The 22,844-nt window shown below is 45.1% G+C and overlaps 1 protein-coding gene and 1 long non-coding RNA gene across 2 annotated transcripts; both read left to right on the forward strand.

Annotated features, from left to right (window-relative positions):
* The first annotated feature begins 1,172 nt into the window (after positions 1 to 1,172).
* LOC147109763 (uncharacterized) lies at positions 1,173 to 17,996 on the forward strand. Its single transcript, XM_086002365.1, has 5 exons — positions 1,173 to 1,257; positions 8,844 to 9,200; positions 14,025 to 14,330; positions 16,339 to 16,389; positions 17,574 to 17,996. The coding sequence occupies exons 1-5, from the start codon at positions 1,173 to 1,175 to the stop codon at positions 17,723 to 17,725; spliced, it is 951 nt and encodes a 316-aa protein (XP_085858491.1). The 3' UTR covers positions 17,726 to 17,996.
* A 214-nt stretch (positions 17,997 to 18,210) lies between these two features.
* Positions 18,211 to 21,664, forward strand: LOC147109764 (uncharacterized). Its single transcript, XR_015080345.1, has 4 exons — positions 18,211 to 19,098; positions 19,628 to 19,657; positions 19,760 to 19,803; positions 20,841 to 21,664. It is a non-coding gene; the product is annotated as an uncharacterized LOC147109764 (long non-coding RNA).
* Positions 21,665 to 22,844: the final 1,180 nt, after the last annotated feature.

The following is a 22,844-nucleotide window of genomic DNA, read 5'->3' on the forward strand; positions in this document are numbered from 1 at the left end:
TTGCACAAATCTGACCTAGAGCGTGCTGGGAGAGGAGAGCTGACACGCAGATACCGTCAGCCCATAAGATCTGCCTCCTCTGGTCACACAGCTTTCAGCAGCGGAAAGGCTCACAGTGGTGCACAAAGTGTAACAGATGGGTAAATGAGCAGCGACTAAAGAAATAAACCACATGAAGAGACATTGGGACCCGCTCGATGCTGTTGTGTGTGTGGGGCGGGGAGCGAGCCAGGGGTGGGGCGTTGCAAACAGGGCGAAATTTGCCCGGAAATTTGGATCCTTTCATCAAAAGGGAAGCACTTCACCGACGGGGCGGCGGATTGCACCAAATATGTGAGAGCAGCAAAACAACGTCCCCTCTGGAAGGTAGCGCGGGACTCCAGCGGGAAATTTGAAGCCTGCAAATTATTGTTTCAAGTTTAACAAAGTCACGTTTACCCTCTTTAATCCGTGCACTATTTTAACTGAACATTCATCACTTTTTCTCCTTTTTTACTGTTGTCACGACTCCGTTTAATTATTGGACAGATTAATGTCACATCAATGAGTTAAGCACCTTTATGTTAGAGACCGGCGGGGGGAGCAGTGGAATAGTCGGATTTGGAGGTAACAAAGGCTTGGGTGACGGTTTCGGCAGCAGATGAGGTGAGGCAGGGCGGAGTTGGCTAATGTTACGGAGGTGGGGGTTCGCGGCCTTGATCAAAAGTGAGGATATGGGGTCAGAAAGTTAGCTCAGGGTCCCATAGGACGCTAAGGTTGTGAACGGACAGGTTCAGACTCAGCTAGTGGCCAGGGATAGGAATTAAGGTGGTGCCTATGGAACAGAGTTTGTGGGTAAAGGTGAATATTTATCCAACCTTATACAGTCCGGTTTAATATCACACTTTGCTCCCTGTGCAGGTACCACAGCGGAAGGAATTGATGGAGATATTCCGGAACTGTTATTTTCGATCGGGTCCAGCCCGGTTTTGCTGCCTTGTTTCTCCCGGTCTCCAGTTCAAACTGATGGGATTCAGTGGATGTTTGAACCCGCCTCAGGAAACAATGGGATGAGACTTTATCCAATGGATAACAACAACCCACAGTGCAGCTCCCCGCGGTTCCCGCATACAACACTGGCTGAGTCTGACGGTTTCAGGACGGGGAATTACTCTCTTTGGTTCACAACGACAATGGAAGAGGCCGGAAATTACTACTGCTTTCTGTATTCTGGACAACAGAACAAGAGGATGAAAAGCCGCCTCATACAGATTAATGGTGAGTTACTGAAACCAGTCTATCGCATAGTCATATGTGTTGGAAAGTCTCTGACAGAAACTGTTGCACCATTTTCTGTATCTGGGTAGAATCGTTGGTATGCAGTGTGTAAGATGTGAAGTGTAGGATTGCAATAAAGTAGGCTCTGTGAGTGAGAGAAGAAGGTGAAGTGGAGTTTGGTGCAGTGATTGTGGCAGTGTGAGAGGAAGCGGGTGAGGGGTTGTTGTGAGTATTCACAGTGATGGAGGTGCGAGCAGAGAGAAAGACATCAGTATTGTTACCTTGACAACTTTGGTGAGGTCATTGAACTTCTTTCAACATTCCAGCCATGTCCCAGAAAATACTTTCCTGGCATTCACCTCTACAGCGACCTCTCCTCACTGGCGGTGGAGCTGCTGCCTGGAGGTTCTTCTACGCCTGAGGGGGACAGGATGCCCCTCCTCCTGTCCACCACCTGCATCAGTGCCCCCTAACGTGATATTGGAGAAACTTGGTGCCCTGACTGGATCTTTTGCACGAATGTTATCTCTTTGATGTTTCCCACTGTCTGTAGCCACAGAGCATATGCCTGATAAGAATTTCTGACTGCCTTTAAGCGGCATCAGAGACTTCCGATTTTACCGCCCCATAGCAAAACAGAAGTAATACCACAGAACAGCGGAGAGATGCACTGGGTGCTTATAGCTCATTTTAATGAGCAATCCATTGCACTTCGCAGTTTGACAATGAGGAGGGAGTAAAGGCTCCGAGCAGTCAGGAGGTGCTGCACCAGCCTCTGCCCTGCTCCTGGATCCACAGTGGTCTGTTTAAGTTTCTGCTCAATGATGACTCCCAGGATGTTACCAGGTGACTCGGAAATGTTGGTGATGTTGAAGGTCATGGGGAGGCGATGATCATTCTCTTGTTCGATTTCAATAGGATAACATCTCAGTTAAATTATTTGACAGAGTAATATCAATTAATGAGTTTGATACCCGTAATGCCTTCTGAACCTAAAAAAATGGGAAAGGTGCTTCAGCATAAACACAAATAGCTCCACAAGCCAGGGAGGGACATCCAGGATCTCGCAGCCAGCACTCCAGCTTTGTACTCGGCATCAACAATGAACATAGGAAGAGGGTTAGGCCATTCAGACCCTCAAGCCTGTTGCAACATTCAATTAGATCATGGCTGATCTGTTACCTAACTCTATATAACTACGTTTGGCCCATATCCCTGATGGCTTAGCCAGCGGTGGGGCTGCAAGGATATAAGGTGCTGGTATCCTCATATGTTATCCTCCTTCTCGTATGCAACTCTTGCTTTCCCGCCCTCCCCTCATCACAACTCCACCCTTGTGCCTTCCTCATTTCACACACCCATGAAATGCAGCCTGCCCAGCCAGCAGGTGTCCAAGAAGAGGGAGAGGAGAGTGAATAATAACAATAATAATAATAATAAGAAGAAGAAGAAGAAGAAGAAGGAACACCGTCAATGGATTTCACACTCCCAGCCAGCAGCTCCTCAAGGTCGAGCTGCAAGACCATTTACAGTCTCCCCCACTGAAAGGTAGCAGCCATGCTGCAGCCACTGGTGGAGCATGGCGTGAAATCGGTAGGTTAGGCAAAGGCACACACAAGACAGTCACTCAGGGAATGCATAAGGGTGATTAGTTAATTTCTTCATCTCAGATTGGAAGGATAGATGTATAAAGTTGGATTGGAGAGTTGGATTTGTCGTGGCTTTTATTTCAGCATTGGCCAAGAGGACGCTGTGAAGTTCAGTAACAGAGGGATGTCAGGAGTGGGACAAATGTTGAAAGGGAAATTTCGGTAGTGTTCACTGGTACTGCAGGTGATTGATTCGAACCCGGACATCCCAGACAGAAAGGGGCTATCTGGGTTATCTCCTTCCCAATGCTTTCTTCTCATCTGCACCCTCCTCTTCTGCTTTTGCATCTTCTGCTTTTTCCTCTTCCGCTTCTTCCTCTGATTCTTCCACGTCTTCCTCCAGCTCCTCCTTCCTCTGCTTTGAACTTGGAGTTAATAGGAGTGGCGACATCCAAAATACCAGATCGTGCATGAATTCAGCTTTTCAAGTGGAGTGACGTCAGGTTCTGGCTCATCTATTTATGTGAATGGGGCGCAAGCAACAGCAGTGCTGCAGAACTTTCTAAAATGGCAGCCATCGCATTCGCTGCCGGAAGTGGATGAACGTGAGGTGGCCGCTATTGGGGGGAAAATTCGGCTGCATTTAAATCAGCAGAAATTTTGGGATCAGGATGCAGTGGCATTCGAGAAAAAGGATAAGGCAAGAGGATACCAGCATCTTGTATCCTGTCAGCCCCGCCGCTGGCCAAGGGCTCAGACATGCCCCTGTCAAGATTGGTCAGCACTGTCTCCTCCAAGGGTTTGAGGGGAAGATAGGAATGTGAAATGTGCCTCGTGTTTGGTAGAGATTGTTGGTAAATGAGTCATGAGGGAGCTGTGCATTGAACAGTGTGTGAGGCTAGTGGTGCAGTTGTGAGGAGACAGCTTTTGAAGATGCATTTACTGGCCTTGACCACTTGTCTGAGGTCATGAAACTTCGCTGGGCACTGGAGTCTGGTGTTGGGAGTGACACTTCAGGCAGTGAGTTTCTGCAGTGCATGAAGGAGATGGTTCACACTTCAGCTGCAGTGTGCATGTGGTAGGGGCAGTGGATACTGAGTCCAGTGGCATGGGCGCAGACCAAAAAAACGTCTTGGTGCTTCATTGTTTTGAACATTGTGTGTGCTGAGGGGGCTGCACCTATTCAAGTGAGGGGACGTATACATCATGCTCCTAAATTGTGTTTGTAAATGTTGGAGAGACTTTGAGGGGCAAAGTGATGAGTCAATCATTGCAGAGTACCCAGCCTCTGCCCTGCTCTTTAGTCACTGTGTTGTTACACTTGATACAATTAAGCTTCTATGTAATGTTGCCTTTCAAGATGCTGTTGGCTCATTCGATAATGTTGGTGCTGTTGAGGGCCTGGACGGTCGTTGGGCTTATTCTTGTTTGGGACGGTGATAATCTAAGAATTAAGCTCAGTGAATGTTGTCTACCCCTATTGATGGTGAAACCAGGTCTTGATGTCGAAACAATGGGATTCCAGTTAGTGACTGATGGAATGCTAACCAATAATCACGTGGCTGAGCCTGATATATATGTTTTAACAAAAGGAAACGACAGCTTCCTCTTGCTTTGCTAACTGAAACGCTCTGTCAGATCTCTGCGTTTAGTTTAAGCTCAACAGTAGCAAGTATGAAGTGTTCCATTCTCGAGGTCTCCCTTCTACTCGCCGTTCTAAATCCAGGTATGATTTAAAATCAAATTCAATTTCATTTTCAGTTGACTATTGATAACCATAGTCTCTAACACTGTTGCTTGTGTGGATATATTTGTCCCCATCGATCTAATACTTCCGTGTTGGGGTCTCAAAGCGGTGGCTGAATTTCAAAGTGGACTGTGCTTATATTCCGTTCGGTATTGGTGAACGCGTAGCAAGAATTGTCAAATTAATCTCGAAGTTATTTTGAACCTAGCAATAACTGGCGATATCACTTGCTTGATAAGACTGAGGATCTGTGTAGGAGCGGCTTTTGAAACAGCTCCAGGCACAAACATTGCATGACCCCCCATTTCGCTTATTCGCTAAGTTTACGAACACAACAGCATCGTTAATAATGGATCAGTAATGCAAACTACCACAAATTATGCACAGAAATGGCCATTAGTCCACATGTAAAATTAACTAGCTCTCGATTGGCGAGATTCTGCGGTTGAAACAGTGAGAAAGCGAAACAGTATTAGAGAAAAGGCAAGACACAATTTCAGAGCCCCTGTGATACTGCTATCTTCAGTGGACTGTTGCTGTATCAGCTAGTTGCAATTCCGGGTCTCCTTCAATGACACACGGGGGCAATTTATAATTCAAATACCGACATAGATAGAGGGAGTTGAAATATTTCAGTTCACGTTGGACAAGGCCGCACATTGTGCAAAGCGACCTGTGTCCGTGAGACTCTGCAATATAAACTGAACAAAGGAAAAATGGCGTCGAGATAGATTGAAGGAAGTAACTTCTTTACCCAGAGTGGTGAGAATGTGGAACTCGCTACCACAGGGAGTGGTTGAAGCAAATAGTCTAGATGCATTTAATGGGAGGCTGGGTAAGAATGTGAGGAATTAAGGAATAGAGGGTTACGCTGATACAATTAGATGAGGAAGGATGGGAGAAGGCTCAATGGAGCATCAACACCGGAATGATCTGGTTGCGCTGATTGGCCTCTTTCTGTATATTCGCTGCAATTCTATGTAACATTTTCAGCCATTCGTCCTGCTTCCTGGTTCGAGCCCAGACCCGCTATTCTCATGCGAGGTGGAATCGCATTATGTGATAACACATCAACATTAATTGTAAGATAGCATCGGGGTAACATAGCGGCCTGGGGCATTTCCTAAGCACAGTTAACGCGTTCTCAAATGCAGCATAACGCAGATTAAAATATTTGTTCAGATGTATATTGAATTATAACTTCGTGTCCGTTTTATTAAGAAAAATATTCCTTTCGAATCGCTGTGGGATCCAATCACACCTGACGTTCAGTTTGCAGACATTTCCCCGCTTCCGCAGATCCGACCTCGAGCGGGTTGGGGAAGGGGAGCTCACAACACGATTCTGTCAGCCCCTTAGTTCCGCCTCCTCTGACCACACAGCACACAGATCTCAGCAGCTGGAAGGCTCACAGTGAAGCAAAGAGTGTAACAGATGTTTAAATGAGCAACGACTAACAAAGTAAATCAGATGAGGAGACACTGGGATCCGCTCAAAGCTGGCTTGTGTGTGGCTGGGCGGGTGGGCGGTGCAAACAAGGCGACACTTGCTCCGGGAATCTGGATCCTACCATCAAAAGGGCAGCAAATATGTGAGAGCAACAAATATGTGAGAGCAACAAAACAAATGCCACTCTGGAAAGCAGGACCGAGGCTGGGAATGCATCGGGAAATTTGAAAGCTGCAAATTACCAAGTTAAGTTTAACACCGTCACGTTAACCCTGTTTGTTTGGCATTAATCCGTCCATTTTGTTAACTGAACATTGATCTCTTTTTCTGCTTGTTTTTTTTAACTGTCTAACGACTCGGTTTAATTATTGGACAGAGTAATGTCACGTCGATGAGCTCAGCGCCTCTACTATGACATAGGCTGCTGTAAATCTTCTAAGAGTTAAAGGCCGGCCAGCAGAGCATTGGAATAGTCGAGTCTGAAGGTAACAATTGTGAGAAGTCACACAACACCAGGTTATAATCCAACAGCTTTATTTGAAATCACAAGCTTTCGGAGCGCTGCTCCTTCATCAGGTGAAGTGAAGAGATGAATATAGACACAGCATATATAGTCAGAGAATATTGCAAGATGATTACAGGTAATCTTTCTAACTGCCCTTTATCACACCTCGGCAGAGAGATAATCACAGCAATCAAAGGTGTGAATGGTGTCCAAACAGGTCAGTCAGGAAAACATTACATCAAAGAACAATGAGGTGGGGTCACAAGGGGTCACAAATGTTGCAGATGCTTGGGTTTGTATGAAAAACAAAAAACAGACAAAAAACGATATATAAAAAAAGTTTTTTTGCTGCAAATCACAGCAGGTCCGGCCGCATCTGTGTAGAGAGAACAAGCCAACAACGACTCGAGTCTGGATGACTCTACATCAGGTGGGGTTACATGTAGCGTGACATGAACCCAAGATCCCGGTTGAGGCCGTCCTCATGAGTGCGGAACTTGGCTATCAGTTTCTGCTCGACGATTTTGCATTGTCGTGTGTCTCAAAGGCCGCCTTGGAGAATGCTTACCCGAAGATCGGAGGCTGAATGTCCTTGACTGCTGAAGTGTTCCCCGACTGGGAGGGAACACTTCTGCCTGGTGATTGTTGTGTGGTGTCCGTTCATCTGTTGTCGCAGTGTCTGCATGGTCTCGCCAATGTACCATGCTCCAGGGCATCCTTTCCTGCAACGTATGAGGTAGACAACATTGGCCGAGTCACATGAGTATGTACCATGTACCTGGTGGGTGGTGTCCTCACGTGTGATGATGGTATCTGTGTTGATGATCTGGCATGTCTTGCAGAGGTTGCGGTGGCAGGGTTGTGTGGTGTCGTGGTCGCTGTTCTCCTGAAAGCTGGGTAATTTGCTGCGAACGATGGTCTGTTTGAGGTTAGGCGGCTGTTTGAAGGTGAGTAGTGGAGGCGTGGGGATGGCCTTAGCGAGGTGTTCGTCATCATCGATGACATGTTGAAGGCTGCAAAGAACATGGCGTAGTTTCTCCACTCTGGGGAAGTAGTGGACGACGAAGGGTACTCTGTTGGTTGTGTCCCATGTTTGTCTTCTGAGGAGGTCTATGCGATTTTTCGCTGTGGCCATTGGAACTGTCGATCGATGAGTCGAATGTCATATCCCGTTCTTATGAGGGCGTCTTTCAGCATCTGTAGGTGCCCATCGCGTTCCTCCTCGTCTAAGCAGATCCTGTGTATTCGCAGGGCTTGTCCATAGGGGATGGCTTCTTTAACGTGGGTAGGGTGGAAGCTGGAGAAGTGGAGCATCATGAGGTTGTCCGTGGGCTTGCAGTAGAGTGAAGTGCTGAGGTATCCATCTTTGATGAAGATTCGTGTGTCCAAGAATGAAACCAATTCTGAGGAGTAGTCCATGGTGAGTTTGATGGTGGGATGGAACTTTTTGATGTTATCGTGTAGTCTTTTCTGTGATTCTTCACCGTGGGTCCACAGGAAGAAAATGTCATCCATGTATCTGGTGTATAGCGTTGGTTGGAGGTCCTGTGCAGCAAGGAAATCTCGCTCGAACTTGTGCATGAAGATGTTGGCGTATTGGGGTGCGAATTTTGTCCCCATGGCTGTTCCGTGTGTTTGGGTAAAGAACTGGTTGTTGAAGATGAAGACATTGTGGTCAAGGATGAAGCGGATGAGTTGTAGGATGGTGTCTGGAGATTGGCTGTTGTTGGTGTTGAGTACTGAGGCTGTCGCAGCGATGCCATCATCGTGGGGGATACTGGTGTAGAGTGCCGAGATGTCCATCATGGCAAGGAGTGTTCCTGGTTCAACTGGTCTGTGGGTGCTGAGTTTCTGTAAGAAGTCTGTAGTGTCGCGACAGAAGCTGGGGGTTCCCTGTACGATGGATTTCAGGATGCCCTCGATGTATCCAGAGAGGTTCTCACACAGGGTTCCATTGCCTGATACGGTAGGACGTCCGGGTGTGTTGGCTTTGTCTAACAAGGTAACAAAGGGATGGGTGAGGATTTCACTATCTGATGAGATGAGACAGGGGCGGAGCTGGGTGATGTAATGGAGATGGATGTTGGCGGCCTTGGCGATAGTGATGATATGGGGCTGGAAACTCAGCTCAGGGCCAAATAGGACGTCAAGTTTGTGAACGGTCAGCGTCAGACTTAGGCGCTGGCCAGGAAGAGGGATGAAGTCGGTGGATAGGGAACGGAGTTTGAGGGTAAATGTGGATATTTATCCTGCTGTGTCCGGTCCGGTTTAATATCACACTTTACTCCCTGCGCAGGTACCGCTGAGGATGGAGATCATGAAGATGTTCCGGAAGTGATTCTTTCGAACGGGTCCTGTCCGGTTTTGCTGCCTTCTTCCAGCCGGTCTCACACCCAAATTAAAGAGATTCAGTGGGTATTTGAACCTGCCTCAGGAAACAATATGTGGAGAATTTGTACTATTGATGCAAGCTCCCTTCAGTGCAACTCCCCGCTGATGCCGCATGTATCACTGGCTGAGACTGATGGTTTCAGGATGGGGAATTACTCTCTGTTGTTCACAGCGACAATGAAAGATGCCGGAAATTACACATGTTTCCTGTATCGTGAACACCAGAACAACAGGATGAAAATCCGCCTCATAGTGATTAATGGTGAGTTCCTGAAACCAGTTTATGGTGCAGTTATATGTGTATGAAAGTCTCTGACACAAAATGTTTCACCATTTTCGATATTTGCGCCAATATCAACACCGGTTCATTAAATACCAGAATTGTGGCCATTTGTTACGTGGAAAAACGTAGCATTAAAACAGTGTCGCTTTCCCCAGGCCAGGCCATTGTACACCTCTATATCCGTTTCAGTAACCTCAATGTAAGCACTCAGCAATGTATTGATCTTTATTGCAAAAGCTATAAGAAATCCCGCAGTAAAGTCTCAACCATTAAAGATCAGTTCCATCTCCGGAATGTTCCCACAGCACTTCTGCACAATGGGGTAGAAATTGACTTCAATGGAGCTGAATATCTGGCGGCGGGTGCAACAGGCGGTCAATACATTACCACACGTTCTACGCTGTCTTTTAAGATGAATTTCCAGCCCTGGCTCGGTCTACTAAGGTCCCAATATATCGGGCAGGAAACGTGTGTACATTTGCGACTGGAGGTGCGCCACCTGGCCTATTGGGTGAGAACAAACTAGAGGTATTCTTTGCCAATGCCTGAAACAGGCGTTAGGCCCTTTGCGTTTGGTAATTTGAGGCCCCCTTTTGTAAAATTGTTTTACCATGAGGCAGCCAGGCCCTTCTCCAGATGTACTCTTGGAAACCAGCTCTAGGGATTGCCTGCAACAAAGATGCTAACTAAAGTAAGACTCCATATTAAAGGAACCCATCACTCCAAACCCGACGTGCTGATCCCGAAACCTCGACCATGAGCCCCGCGATACTTGATCCAGGCCCTGATATCTGACTCAGCTCAATCCCTGATCGCTGGCCCAGACGTCTATCTCAACCCCCAACCATGGCTGTGAACCTGATACCCGACCCATGCCCTCATCCCCGATCCTTGATTCAGGCCCCAGTCTCCGACTCTTGAAGCAGGCCAAGTTCACAGAATGCCGAATCCCATCGCAAACCCCGACCTCTGACCCCAGCCCCAACCCCTACAAAAGGTCATTACCCTGAGCCCCGACCAAGGCACGGATTCCCGAATCTGAACTTCACCGGCGAGCTGCTTCTCGACGCCCAGCATGTGCCTGCAGCACATTGGTCTTGTTAAGTCTGTGAGTTGTTCAAGTAATTAATACTCAGACTTAATCAGTAACAATAAAACAGGTCTTTACTGGTTGGAGGTAGGGACTACACTGAATACAAGATTACTGCACAGTGCTTAGATACCGGTGTGTTCACCCCCGGTATTACATCTACAGCAGCCTGAGAAAGTAGTACATCTCTTAAGGTGGAACAGGCTTAAGCTCTCTTAAGGTGGAACAGGTTACATACACAACACTCCTCCCTTCTTAGCTATATAGTCATCCCCCCCATTTAACATAACGTAATAACATATATACATATATAACTTCATGTTTAACGTAACATATCGCAGATTCAGTCTCTGCGGAAAACAGTTCACAGATTCAATCTCTGTGGTGTAGTCGGTTCACGTTACTCATTCAATAGTCCTTTCATGGATTTAACAGCTTGAACTTCCGAACTGATTTGGCTCCGTTCGGAGGGACCACGAGTGTGATCTGGTAGAGGTGATAATGGTTCAGATGGGTCATCTTCTGTTTATACTTTTCCTTTTCTGCTTCTTGGAGACTCTCTGGGCTCCATTGTCAGCTGCCACAGCTGCCAGCTGCATGCGCAGTTCCTCCTTCTCTTCCTCCTTTTTTCGTAGTAGAGCCACCTTCTCCCGATGTTCCGTAGACTTTCGGTGCTCCTCCATGATTTCTGTATGGTGGGAGTCGAAGTTACAAGTTGGGCAGGACAGGACATAGTAATATTCGGAGTCGTCCGACAGGTCAGCGAGAGGGTCGTCTATTTCCTCCATACCCAGCTGGACGTTAGCCAGCTCATGTTCCAAATCCAGACATCTTTCCTGAAGAGACTTCTTCATGTGTACCTCTACATCCAGCTTTTTCTGGGCTTTCAGCAAGTCGTTTACTAGTGACCTCATTTGTGATTTTAATACTTCAACTTCCTTTGGAGATTGATTGATCGGACTATGCAATCCCTCTACCGGAGCAGCTGTTTCAGCGGTCTGTTGTTCTACGTTGACGTGAGTCAGCGTACTTTTGGCATCCAAGGGCTGCTCTGTTGCAGTCATCTCAGTCTGTGTTGCCACCTCAGCTCTTCCAATAACCTTTGAGAGCTCCGAACCCCTTTCGTTTGAATATTGAAGTTCGTGTTCAAGTTTTTCCCATTTCAGAGTCCTGTCCTTCAGCATATGCAGGAGTTGGCTGACCGTTAACTCCTCTGACATCAGACGTTTTGTGTGCTCCTGCTCCATTTTCTCCATCAGCTGCTTCTGTTGTCTTTCCAGATTCTCCAACTCTATATCAAAGAACTCTTTCGTTGCATTCAACTCTTGCTCAAAACGGTGAAGCATTTGTTCTAATTGCTGTTGTAGTTTGAAATGGAGTTGAGTTCGAGCCCGGTGTCCCTCAGAAATGGGCACATCAGTAGACTTGCCAGACTCAGAATCCACAGTTAAACTATGTTGTTGTTGCTCAGTGGAATTCTGTGCTGAAACTTTGTCTTTTGCACCTGAGTTGGGCTTACCATCATCCGTTCCAGAGTCTGGGCCGACTATCTTCACCGAGTTCTCACTCGTTATTGTTTGTAGGAAATGCCAGTCCATATTCATTTTCCTAATCCACTCCCGTCCTAGTAGTGGAGGACCTCCGTCAGATATCACATATAAGTCCATTATTTGACTGTCTTCGCCCTTGTGGACCACTGCAACCTCTATTTTCCCGATGGGGTACACTCTTTGCCCCGTGTATGTTTTCAATATAATCCCCGTATCCTGTAGGGGAATATGTTGGAATAACTTTCCGTAATCTTTCTTATTTATGACCGTCAATGCCGATCCAGTGTCCAATTCCAGTTTTACTTGGACTCCTTCTATCTGAAGAGTGACCCAAATTGTCTGGAGGTCTGCACCCTTACCAGCGTTGAGTACTCTTAAGCTAGCCAGTTCAATACTGCTTAAGCCAGCCAGTTCATTACTGCTAGCGTCTGAATCGGACTCCTGTTCGGCCACCTTGTGTACTTTTGCGTATTTTCCTTGCGGTGACTTCTTGTTGCTGGTCTTCTTCCCTGACCTGCATACTCTAGCTATATGTCCAAGCCTACCACAAGTTCTACATTCTTGGTTTTTAAACCAACACTGGTTCTGATCATGCGTTGTCTTTCCACAACGATAACATTTCCAGAACTCACACCCAATTTGTGTGCACTGAGCTCCGGTGACCGTAGCTGCATTACTGCCGTGCCTCTCGCTGCGGCTTCGTGTGCTGCTGCCATAGTGACCGCCTTCTCAAGCGTCAGCTCATTCTCCTCGAGCAGTCACCTTTGTGTATCCTGTTTAAATAAACCACACACAAATTTGTCTCGTAGTGCATCTGTCAGTCCCGTTCCAAACTGGCAATATTTCGCTAATTTACGCAATTCCAGCAAATATTCAGCATTGCTTTCATGCTGTAGCTGCCTTCTGTCGTAAAATTTAAATCGTTCCGCTAGCATCAGCGGCGTGGGGTTTAGATGATCTTTCAGGACAGTAACAATCTCATCGAACGTCTTATCCGCCGGTTCATCTGGTGATAACAGGTGTTTCAATTGCCCGTATGCCTTCGCACCCATTAAATTTAATAATGTTAGTGCTTTATCAGCCTCACGAATTTTATTGGCCTTACAATAATTTTTAACTCGTTCAACATATATGGCCCAATCTTCGATGTCACTATCAAAGTTGCTAATATTCCCGTGTTTAGGCATTGTAGTACTTTATCAGATTTGCAATTACTCAGATTTTTTTTTTTTTACTGCTATCCAAGATGGCGGCTTCCCGCTCTTGCCGTCGTCCTCCGCCCACAAAATGGCGGTTTTCCCGCGCTTGGCGGTCTTCACCCGTCCCCCGACGCCATCTCCCTTCAGCCCCCGAGTGCGGCCCTTATCTTCGCCGTGATCGATGGCCCGCGCTGTGCACCGCGGCTCTCGCGCCTTCAGTGTCTGCCGACGCTGCGCCTTTCAGCCCGAGTGCGGCCCTTATCAGGGATTGCGATCGATGGCCCTTCTACCTCCGACTTCCCCCAGCCCTGTCTTTGCAGCCAACGCTGCTTGGCTTACCCACCACCGAGGTTGAAAAAGAAGCTGCAGGATGTCTTCTGTCCTGCAGTTTTCAGTCGCTGATGGAGGCTTCAGGGTCCTAATGCCTGTCGCTTCCAGTGGGGTGGTGAGATTTGAAACCTCTCTTCAACGTCCTGTCTGTGGACGAAGCCGCCGTGGAATAACTGCCGCAGGGTAAGAACCTGACTCGTCGCCAGTGTTAAGTCTGTGAGTTGTTCAAGTAATTAATACTCAGACTTAATCAGTAACAATAAAACAGGTCTTTACTGGTTGGAGGTAGGGACTACACTGAATACAAGATTACTGCACAGTGCTTATATACCGGTGTGTTCACCCCCGGTATTATGTCTACAGCAGCCTGAGAAAGTAGTACATCTCTTAAGGTGGAACAGGCTTAAGCTCTCTTAAGGTGGAACAGGTTACATACACAACATGTCTGACAATAATGAGGTCCAGGGCCCGATGGTTACCTGTATAGAGGTTGTTCCTGGGACTATGTGACGTGGCGGATGCAGCATATGCGCCTGCTCCATGTGTGCTGGTATTGGGCCGCAATTGCAGTTCTAGGCCACAATTTAATCTGTGGTGTCTTATGTCAGTTTAACCAGTTATCCTCTTCCCACAGTGTCTGTGACCCCAGCCGGCCCGATTCCCCTGGGAAGCTCCGTAAATCTGACCTGTGAGATGTCCGACCCATCATATTTCAACAGTACGGATTGGAGCACTGAAATTACCCGAGTAACTGGGAAAGGGATTGAAATACAATGGAAACTGAACAACGTGCTGATTCATAAAGACAAGCGGCACAAGTTCGATTTCAGAAGTATAATCATCAATAATATCCAACTCCACGACGTGGGACGCTACACATATACCGTAAGATTGAAGAATGGAAAGGCTTGCTATTATCGTCGTCTCTTGGAGATATCAGGTTAGCCCGCATCTCCAATCATTTGCCCGCATGATTGATGTCAATATGTCGCCAGTATCATTGTACAAAGTGGAGTTGGCAGGCTGCTCTGTCCTGCTTGGTGCTGAGCTGCCCGAGTGCTGTTGTGACTGCACACAGCCGGTCGGCTGGTGAGTCTTTCATTGAACTCTCGACTTGAGCAATGAAGGCAGTGAAAAGGCTTCAAACAGTCAGGAGGTGATCCAAATCACCGCACAGTAACCAGCCTCTGCCGTCCTCCTGGATCCAGAGTGGGCTGTTTAAGCTTCTGGTCAGTGATGAATCTCAGGATTCTATTAGTTGGTTTGGAAGTTGCGGCGCTGTTGAAGATCATGGGGAGGCGAAGGTTTGTCTCGTGTTTGAGATGGTCGTCGACAGGCACTCCTGTGGTACGAATCGTACCATTCTCCTGCTGTAAGTGTGAAAGGAGCTGGCCACGGCAGAATGGTCAGTGAATAACCCCACTCCCGATCTTATGATGGAGAAAAGGATACTGACAAAACATCTGGATGGTGGTTGGGCCGAGGATGTCTGCCTGAGTTACCCCAGATGTGATGTCCGAACGCTGTGATGATTGGCCTCGACACCAGATGCCATCTTCCTGCGTGCCATGCAAAACCCCACTCAGTAGAGCTTTACAGCTGACTCCCATTGAAATTAGCTTTTATTCTATAAGGATTTGATGCCACTGTCGACAGAATATTGCATCCTGAGGATTGATAGTGTAGCAGCAAGTGACCAATGTTAGCTTTTTGTAACTTCATTTACTTCCCTTGGAGGACAGTGTGCAGCAGTGGAAGGATTCAGAGGCAGATTAACAGCCTGATAAGCCATGAGCTGAACATTCCTTCTATGGATGGAACCATCCTTACACCAGCCAATAGGGAGGTTAGTACTAGAGGGCGAAGTCTTATGGGCTTCCGAATAGACGAAGGGAGGTTACTCACACCCACCCGACCCGAGTGTCCCACTGGATGTCAAACTAGTGATCCTCTCGCACGGTGCAATCCCATGCCACTTCTGACTCAGAGGTGGGAATGCTTCCAGGAAGTGAAAGGCTCGCTCCTACCAAAGTCTAGTAACTGCAGGGATGAATCAGAAGATGAGACATTGTGAACCATTCAATGTTAGTATCTATGTATGAGACGGGGGTCGGTGTGCTGTGAATACAGTGAAATTTGTACCAGAATTATGGATCCTTTCAACAAATGGGCAACAGTTGATTGCGGGTATTGTGCAATGGTCCAAATCTGCTGGAAATAAAACCAAATGCTCTGTCTGAAGTAGCAGCGGGCGTGAGACTGTTTCTACAGAATCCATTTACACACTGACAGTACCTGACTTGTACTTGGGCAGATCACTGTCCATACGTACCCATGGCTGAACTTCGCTCCAAGCAGATATTTGAAAGCAGGGAATGAATATGTCATGTTTAGCCCAATGACATTTACCTTCTTAGTAAGACGTTGCTATGTCCAGTACTTTAATTGTCATTTGATCCGCGGCAAATGAAACAGCTGGAAACACCTCTATAATAATATTGGCGAGATTACTGACAATGAATGAGTTTTCCGCCCGTACTTCAAAAGGGCTGTTTTATATTGAAGCTTTTTCAGAGTTAGTATAACCCTAAGCACGTTTCAATATTAATCCGGCACCTTTTGGAAATTTCCTATCAAATCTTCACATGCATTGATTCCCAAACTCTACCTCCAGAAACACCTATTTGTTCAATATGTTCTTAATGTGCAAACGACGCTGGTAAGCCCGTGTTTATTGCCCATCCGTGGTTGCCTTCAGGGCAGTAAGATTCAACCAAGTAGTGTGCGACAGGAGTCCGCTGTAGCCCAGGTCCCTTCCTGAAGGACATGAATCAACCATTGGTGTTATTTTCACAACGGCCTTCATCTATATTGTGTCAAATTTCAGCCTCAATATCTATTTTGATCAAATTCCTTTATTTATGTTAATTTGTTGTCATTTTCTGCAGGAACTGCACCGACTTCTCTCGCTACAGATAATCCACCGACAGCAACATCAGGTGAAACTTTAATACATGAACTCCACGGTTACTGTTTGTTTCTAACCATCTGGCAGTCAATTACACCTGGGGAAAGATGGGCGAAAAGTATAACGTGATTTACATTCAACCAGGGTTTGCATTCACGTACGGTCCTGGAGGAAGTTTGTGTGTGGGTGTTAGTAATGAAGTATGCAGAAAAGGAGGGAAATTCAACAATAGAGCGCCCCCTAGAGGCCGGAGCAGGGGTGAAGTGCAGGTTGGAGATAAACACTATGCTCTTACGCTTTTGTTTAACTACCAATGGATTGGCACCAGTTTACCCGAGTGAGCCTTGACTAGTGGTCGCATTGTGGCCTCTGAGCCCAAGGAAGTAGGGTTCGAGCCCCGTTCCCAACAATACTGGAGAGTGGAAATTGGAGATCTGACTCACAATTCTAGGTTGATTTCGGCCGAAAACTCCTTTCTGCTGGGTGTGGGCGTCAGACATAAGACTCCCATAAAAGTCTCCGGCATCATCGGCTGGAATAAAGATATTTACGGCCATGGAAAGAATAGACACGTGGCGGCCCGTCAGACTCATTATCCACCGCCGAGGAATCCTTCCACTGCTACATACGATTCGACTAGGGAAGAGTGGGGAAATCCCATTTGTTTCCAACAAGTGTTCATCCAAAGTCAGTCTATAAGAACCCACGTCAAAACTGGCGGGAGCACCGGAGATAAGCTTAAAGCACGAGCCTTATTTCATCCTTTACTGCTACAATCTGTAAAGTGGAGCATTTGATCAGAAAGAGAATGCAGTTTAATTTTAACCTGACAGTGTAAATTTTAGATGATTCATACAGAAGTTGCAATATTTAGTGTAAGCATAAGGACTTCCATTATTAGCAGTCTTTGCAGATGACCCCGTGGTGTTGCTCACCAAGTGTCAGTGGATACAGTGATACAGGACACTGGGTCGCTGAAACACAACCGACTGGCTGCAAAATGCAACTACAGCATCTCGGCACGTCCATACACCGAGAATTCACATTCTAACGTGACACAGACACAATTCACTCTTAAATGTTGAAAAAAGCAGGTTATCAATCGCGATAAAAGAAACAAAGATTACGGATAGGAAAACCACACTTACACAATGTTTGGACTCATTTCGATACAGAGGTCTTTATCTTCTCTGAATTCGCACATTGTTTTCTCAGATCCAACAAAGACTTCGAAGATAATTCCATTCATCACAGGTGTAACACTCGGACTGGTGGTGTTAGTTGTTGCCACGATTCTCATTGTTGTGCTGATCAAGAAAAAACACAAGTCAGCAAAAGGAGAAGAGGAATCCGGCAAGTACTGTTGAATGACATTTTCAGTTACGGCGAGGTTCCTCTACCTATTCCATGGATCCATTTTTCACAATTATACTGTCCAGTCTCCTACTCCCTCTCTTTCAAACATTATAATCTATCTCTCTCTTTCTCTCTCTCCCGCTGACGATCTATCTATCTATCTACCTATCATCTATCTATCTATCTATTTATCTCTCTATCGATCACTCTACCGATCTATCTATCTCTCTATCGATCACTCTATCTATCTATCGATCTATCTATCTAACTATCTATCTATCTATCTATCTATCTATCTATCTATCTACCTATCTATCTATCTATCTATCTATCTATCTATCTATCTAGCTAGCTAGCTAGCTATCTCTCTATCTATCTATTTATCTAGCCATGTGACTATCTATTTCCCTGTCTATATACTTCTCTATTTACATAGCTAACTCTCTATCTATCTATTGATCTTTTTCTCCATCGTTATATTATTCATAGTTTTACTTTCTTACCTAATCTTAATATTTTATGAAGGACATAATGTAACCATAAAATTGAGAGTTATCCACGCATCGAGCGAACTTTGCAAGAAAAAAATCAAAACAACTTTCAGCAAACAGGGCTCAGAACTTTTCTATTTAATGTTTTACTATTCCTTAAAGTGAGGTTTCTTCGTTGCCTCCTTCCCAATCGCTATCGATCATTCTTGGCTTCACAATCTCCATGTGATGAACATTGGTGACAAATGTTAAGTTCATGGCGATAACAGTGTCATACATAAATCTTGAACAAAGGAACAATATGTTTGTACATAATGCCGTTCACTTCGTCCCAAAGCACTTCACTGCAAATGAATGAACTTTGAAGTGTAGTCACTGCTGTACTATAGGAAACGAGGCCGCCTATATATGCGCACAGCAAGTTTCCACAAACAGCAATGAAATAAATGTAGTTGCTGGAAAAGACACCTCGAAGGCGTCCCTGCTCTTGTTTCGGTAGTGCCGTGAGGTCTTTGACGTTTACCTGAAAGGGCAGAGAGGGCCACGGTTTAATGTCTCATGCAAAAGATGGCACCTCGGACAGTGCAGCGCTCCCTCAGTACTGCACTGGGAATGTGAGCCCAGATGATGTGCTCACGTCGCTGGAGTGGGAATCGAATCGACAACCGTGTGTCTTAGGTAAACCGCCGGTCAGTCAGTATCTATAGAGAGAAAGGGCAGAGGGAGCTGCAGAATCTTCATCAGAATTAATGAGCTGGGCAATATCAATATATTTTATGGCATATTTCAGCCAGAACTGCAAACATGAATTTGAAATGATTCAACTCTCCTACTTCATCCTTTCAGAGGGACCCTACATCAACATTCCCCCTCAAAGGAAGAAAACTCAGCAGGTGAATCCAATTGATAATTTGTCACTTAAAGCTTTCCTTGTGAAAGTGGACAGCCATGTCGACAAACTGAATCGTGTGCTTCCAATCATTGACTGAAACCGATTCCCTAACCAGAAACTCACGCTCCAATCACTGTTTCAGGCAATAGCTCACCAACTCTTAGCGCCTTTAACTGAAACGGGTTGACTTCTTAGTTACAATACCGGAGAAACCAACTGTATAAGATGTGGTGAAGCGCCTCCGCCCTGTTATTTCAGACAGTTATATCCGGTCTATACAACGTACATCAATTGTTCCGATGCTTTTGAATCTTTTCTCAGTAATTCCTTACAGACCATGCATGAATTCCCTCTGTTATTTTCTGTCGAAAGGACTGCTGATTGTGTTTATTTCTGTAATTTTGAGATCAATGAATTTACACACTACTACCCGTCGCTTTCCACGTGTATATCACCAGTGGTCTTTGCTCTTCTGTCGATGCTGATGTCTCAATGCTTCTGTACTTAACTTTATTAACTTTATGTTCCAGGATGAATCTGATTTGAATTCCACTTACATGGTAAGTGTATGCAACAGTCATACGGTTTCCAGCACAACCTCGTTTTAGCTCTGAATTATCGAGTCATCAGCAATGCTCACTTATTGCACAATCTTCTCACAGGGTTTGAAGATAGAGGAACAATCGCTTTACAGCCAACTGTTGAGGTATGATCCATACACTGCTTAATTAATAGTTGGTCAATCAACCTACATCATCTATCTATCTATCTAACTATCTGTCTGTCTGTCTGCCTGTCTGTCTATCACCTATCTATCTATCTGTCTATCAATTTATATCTATCTATCTACTATCATCTATCTATCTATCTATCTATCTATCTATTTATCTGTCTGTCTATCATCTATATGTCTGTCTATCTATCATCTATCTATCTATATATCTATCTGTCTGTCTATCTGTCTAGCTATCATCTATCTATCTATCTATCTGTCTATCTATTTATATCTATCTATCTATCATCTATCTATCTATCTATTTAGCTGTCTGTCTATCTATCATCTATCTGTCTGTCTATCTATCATCTATCTATCTATCTATCTGTCCATTTATCTGTCTGTCTACTTATCATCTATCTGTCTATCTATCATCTATCTATCTATCTATCTAACTATCTATCTATCTATTTATCTGTCTGTCTACTTATCATCTATCTGTCTGTCTATCTATCATCTATCTATCTATCTATTTATCTGTCTGTCTATCTATCATCTATCTGTGTCTATCTATCATCTATCTCTCTATTTATCTATCTATCTATCTATCCGTCTGTCTGTCTGTCTGTCTATCTATCATCTATCTATCTGTCTATCTATTTATATCTATCTATCATCTATCTATCTATATATCTATCTATCTATCTATCTATTTATCTGTCTGTCTATCTATCTGTCAGTCTATCTATCATCTATCTATCTATCTCTATCTATCTATCTATCTATCTATTTATCTGTCTGTCTACTTATCATCTATCTGTCTGTCTATCTATCATCTATCTATCTAACTATCTATCTATCTGAATGTTCTTCATAGTTTTCTGCTCTTCATCATCTGAACTGCTTTTAAATGTCCATTCACAGCAATTCTTGCTGGTTTCCTATTAAAATAACTATTGCACTGTGTTCATTTATTTACACTAATTGATCCTCTGAACGTTACACATCTAACTCTTTCGTCTTTTCAGATAAGTTGCTCGTTTGTCTTCTGGGAATGTTAGAACAAGCACAACACATCCATACCCCGGAGAGTGTTCCACCCTCCATGCGTGCTGCTACTACTAATGCTTTATGTGGGCTTCCTTATGGAAATTGCTTTCTGAGGGACAATATTTCTATATCAGTGCTTATATTACAAAACTAGTAAGAAAACGTTTTGAGTTAAAATCTTGCTGATAATGCATCTTTTAGGATATGTCGTCAACTTGAGTTCGCCAAAATCCGTATGCTAATTCAGGTCAAGTCCCGTTCACCCGTCATCCCTTGCACTTGCTGTATTCAATTGGCTCCTGATCCGGCAAAGCCACGATTTCAAAATTCTCATCCTTCTTTTCCAATTCCTCCTTATCACTGTAACATCCTCCAATCTTCCGAGATCTCTGCACTCCTTTATCTGGCCTCTTGCGTATCCCCAATTTTCAATGTTCACCATGGACGTCAGTGCCTTCAGCTGCTTAGAAATTAAGCTATGGAATTCCCCTCACCAAATCCCTTCGCCTTCCTACCTGACTCTCCTCCTTTAGGATGTTCTTGAAAACCTAAGTCTTTGACAAAGCATTTGGACACCTGTCATAATATCTCCCAAGTGGCCAAGTGTCCAATTTTGTTTGAAGCGCATTGGGAAGTTTAATTACATTAAAGGCACTATATGTATGCAAGTTGCTGTTATTTTTGTGGTTTTGCCCTCTGAATTATGTTAATATATATAGCTTTAATGTTTGTCTACATTCCTACAGCAAAAATGCAGAGACTGCACGCAGAAGATGTAATGGTTTGTACATGATGCTCTGGAATAATAATGGATTATATATTAACCCGATGTACAGCCTCCACATTCTAATTGTACTGCACCAGTAGGTGGCTCTGTGAGGTAATGCTCTGTGACACATAGATTATAGTGGGGTGTAACCAAACTGTATGGGACAGCCCACTACTGAGGCCTCAGTTGTGCAGAGCCACAACCAGTAACGATGGAATCGTAAAATGAGCCGCCAAGTATCATTCCCGAGAGGATGTAGCCCTCTCTTAAAGTGACAACTCGCATAGAAAAACGAATCTCGCAATATATAAATCACCCAATCCCAAGAGTGTCAATCGGATCCCTTCCAGTAAATACTGAACTTAGTTTAAGTGGCAATCAGTGCAAGAACAAACCTCCCTGATTGTACAAACCACGGAATGCAAACTACACCTACCCGTGATGTAGCGTTTCTTGTGACAACGCCTGCCCACTGAAATGGAAATCATCAAGCTCAAACTCCCCAAAACCCACCCTGACTGTGACACAAATTCTCCACTGCTGCCTCCTCAATACACGAATGCCCACCTCACGTCATTCAAATCGTTGCCCCTCACCCACTGTCCAATGACAGCACAATCAGCTGCTAAACCCTCTCCCCATCGCAAAATAAGCCCAGGCAGCCCTACTCCCATTCATTCGCCACTTTAAACTCCCTTCCCGTTGCTTCTCCCTCCTTGTTCTCTGCCTCTCAAATTAATCCTTCCCACTCTCAGCTCCCGCTCCACTCCCCTACTCCTAACACCCCATTGTCCCTCCACTTCTCCTGCACTACGCTGAATCGCACCTCCTCTCTATCATGACCATTTCTAACTTACCGTCTTTCTGCTTCTCAGCCTCCCCTCTCCTCCGCTCTCTTTTTCGCGCTACCTCTCCCTTACAATTCATTACCCTTCTATCCTGTCTGCAGTCTCAGGCGGGTTTGAAAGGTCCCACGGCACTTATTCGAAGAAGAGCAGTAGAATTATCCCCTGTGTCCTGGGCCAATTATCCCTCAATAAACATCACTAAAACAGAATATACGGTCATTATAACATTGCTGCCGCGTTTCATGCATTACGACGGTGAGTACAATTCATAAGTACTTCATTTGCTGTAAAGCGTTTTGTGACGTCCTGAGGTCGTGAGATGCGCTGTATAATGTAAGTCTTTCTTTTATTAAACCTCTTTTCTT

The sequence above is a fragment of the Somniosus microcephalus genome, chromosome 12, assembly GCF_052327205.1.
Source record: "Somniosus microcephalus isolate GS21.2 chromosome 12, FLI_Smic_1.0, whole genome shotgun sequence".
Classification (NCBI taxonomy): domain Eukaryota; kingdom Metazoa; phylum Chordata; class Chondrichthyes; order Squaliformes; family Somniosidae; genus Somniosus; species Somniosus microcephalus.

Bases quoted from the DNA above. Each gene is read 5' to 3' on its own strand.
- LOC147109763 (XM_086002365.1), top strand. From the start codon at position 1,173: ATGGAAGAGGCCGGAAATTACTACTGCTTTCTGTATTCTGGACAACAG. The intron at 9,201-14,024 runs GTGAGTTCCTGA...CTCTTCCCACAG, and splicing joins CCGCCTCATAGTGATTAATG to TGTCTGTGACCCCAGCCGGC. The intron at 14,331-16,338 runs GTTAGCCCGCAT...CATTTTCTGCAG, and splicing joins TCGTCTCTTGGAGATATCAG to GAACTGCACCGACTTCTCTC.